General features: G+C 37.0%; 1 protein-coding gene across 1 annotated transcript in view; it reads right to left on the reverse strand.

Annotated features, from left to right (window-relative positions):
• LOC106474542 (gamma-aminobutyric acid type B receptor subunit 2-like) overlaps positions 1–1716 on the reverse strand; it is a gene marked incomplete at both ends in the record, with an annotated part of 38193 nt that overhangs the window by 34254 nt on the left and 2223 nt on the right. The window contains one exon of the mRNA XM_022402869.1: positions 807–1040. Coding sequence (XP_022258577.1) covers positions 807–1040 — 234 coding nt within the window. The remainder of the gene's footprint in view (positions 1–806; positions 1041–1716) is intronic.

Genomic DNA, 1716 nt, shown 5'->3' on the forward strand with positions numbered 1-1716 from the left:
ATAGTCTAAGAGTTGGCCCCCACTTTACAGACTGATCAGATAGTCTAAGAGTTGGCCCCCACTTTACAGACTGATCAGATAGTCTAAGATTTGGCCCCACTTTACAGCCTGATCAGATAGTCTAAGAGTTGGCCCCACTTTACAGCCTGATCAGATAGTCTAAGAGTTGGCGATGCTGCTAACATCCTTTCCTTTAGTCTATCACTAGGAACAACTAGAGTAACTAATCGTCCAACAAACAAATGAAATCTGTTTATCTATCCATCGTAATTACCGTAACTATCTATCTATCTATCGTAATTACCGTAACTATCTATCTGTCGTAATTACCGTAACTATCTATCTGTCGTAATTACCGTATCTATCTGTCGTAATTACCGTATCTATCCGTCGTAATTACCGTATCTATCCATCGTAATTACCGTAACTATCTATCTATCGTAATTACCGTATCTATCCATCGTAATTACCGTATCTATCTATCTATCGTAATTACCGTAACTATCTATCTGTCTATCGTAATTACCGTAACTATCTATCTGTCTATCGTAATTACCGTAACTATCTATCTGTCTATCGTAATTACCGTAACTATCTATCTGTCTATCGTAATTACCGTAACTATCTATCTGTCTATCGTAATTACCGTAACTATCTATCTGTCTATCGTAATTACCGTAACTATCTATCTGTCGTAATTACCGTAACTATCTATCTATCGTAATTACCGTAACTATCTATCTATCGTAATTACCGTAACTATCTATCTATCGTAATTACCGTAACTATCTATCTATCGTAATTACCGTAACTCCGATGAACGCTGTCCTGTTAAAGGCTTCCCGAAATAAATGGACCCACGTGGGATCTTTATATTCGAACATTTCAAAACTTCTGGAACTTTCTTTGGACAAGAGCTTCTGCCGGACCTTCTGAATGGCCAGTGCTATCGCCCAGATTCCGTCATAGGCATAGCCGTGAAATCGACTGTACTGCCCCCTTCTGGCTTTGTTATACTGGGCCTCGTATTCGGCAGGTGTCTGGGTTAAGAATTAGTCACAATGTTACAAACAATAAAATTAAGCAACATTAATCTTAATGTAAAAGATAACATTTTTTACAAAAAACATGGTGGTCATTTTTTTATTTTATGGCGGATTTTTAATTTTATCCAGCCACTTGATTCAATAATGCCTATATAACTAGAGATATAATTTCTTGTCGTTAATACTTGGTTAGAGGACGCTAGTGTTCTTACAGTTCTCCAGAGTGAGTTTGTAGTCCGTACTTTATGACAATAACCGTGAACTCCCCTACCGGCGCTGACACAAACATTTCGTTATCTACTCTTTCGCGTAAGTGATACTTTTAGTCATGTGGCCCTCTAGTGAGAATATTTTCCAAATGTACAAATAATTCTGTCGTCGATAATTAGTGACAAAATAATTATAACTCTTGGAGGAATACTAGCCCGATCTGAGGCAAAAAAAATCATGTACTATTTTTTAAACAATGGCGATAGTCACGTGGCCCTCTAGTGAAAATATTTACAAAATTTGAAACAGTAGTTCTAATGTAGTCGATAATCATTGACAAAATATGTATAAGGTCGTCAAGAAATTAATGTCGCGTTTCGGAACACTTTCATTATCCCCCCCAAAAAAACGTACATCACGTATAATAGTTAAACGAACCGCCTAAACGTCACGTTAGTGT

This window comes from Limulus polyphemus, unplaced genomic scaffold (genome assembly GCF_000517525.1).
Source record: "Limulus polyphemus unplaced genomic scaffold, Limulus_polyphemus-2.1.2 Scaffold7338, whole genome shotgun sequence".
NCBI classification, from domain to species: Eukaryota; Metazoa; Arthropoda; class Merostomata; order Xiphosura; family Limulidae; genus Limulus; species Limulus polyphemus.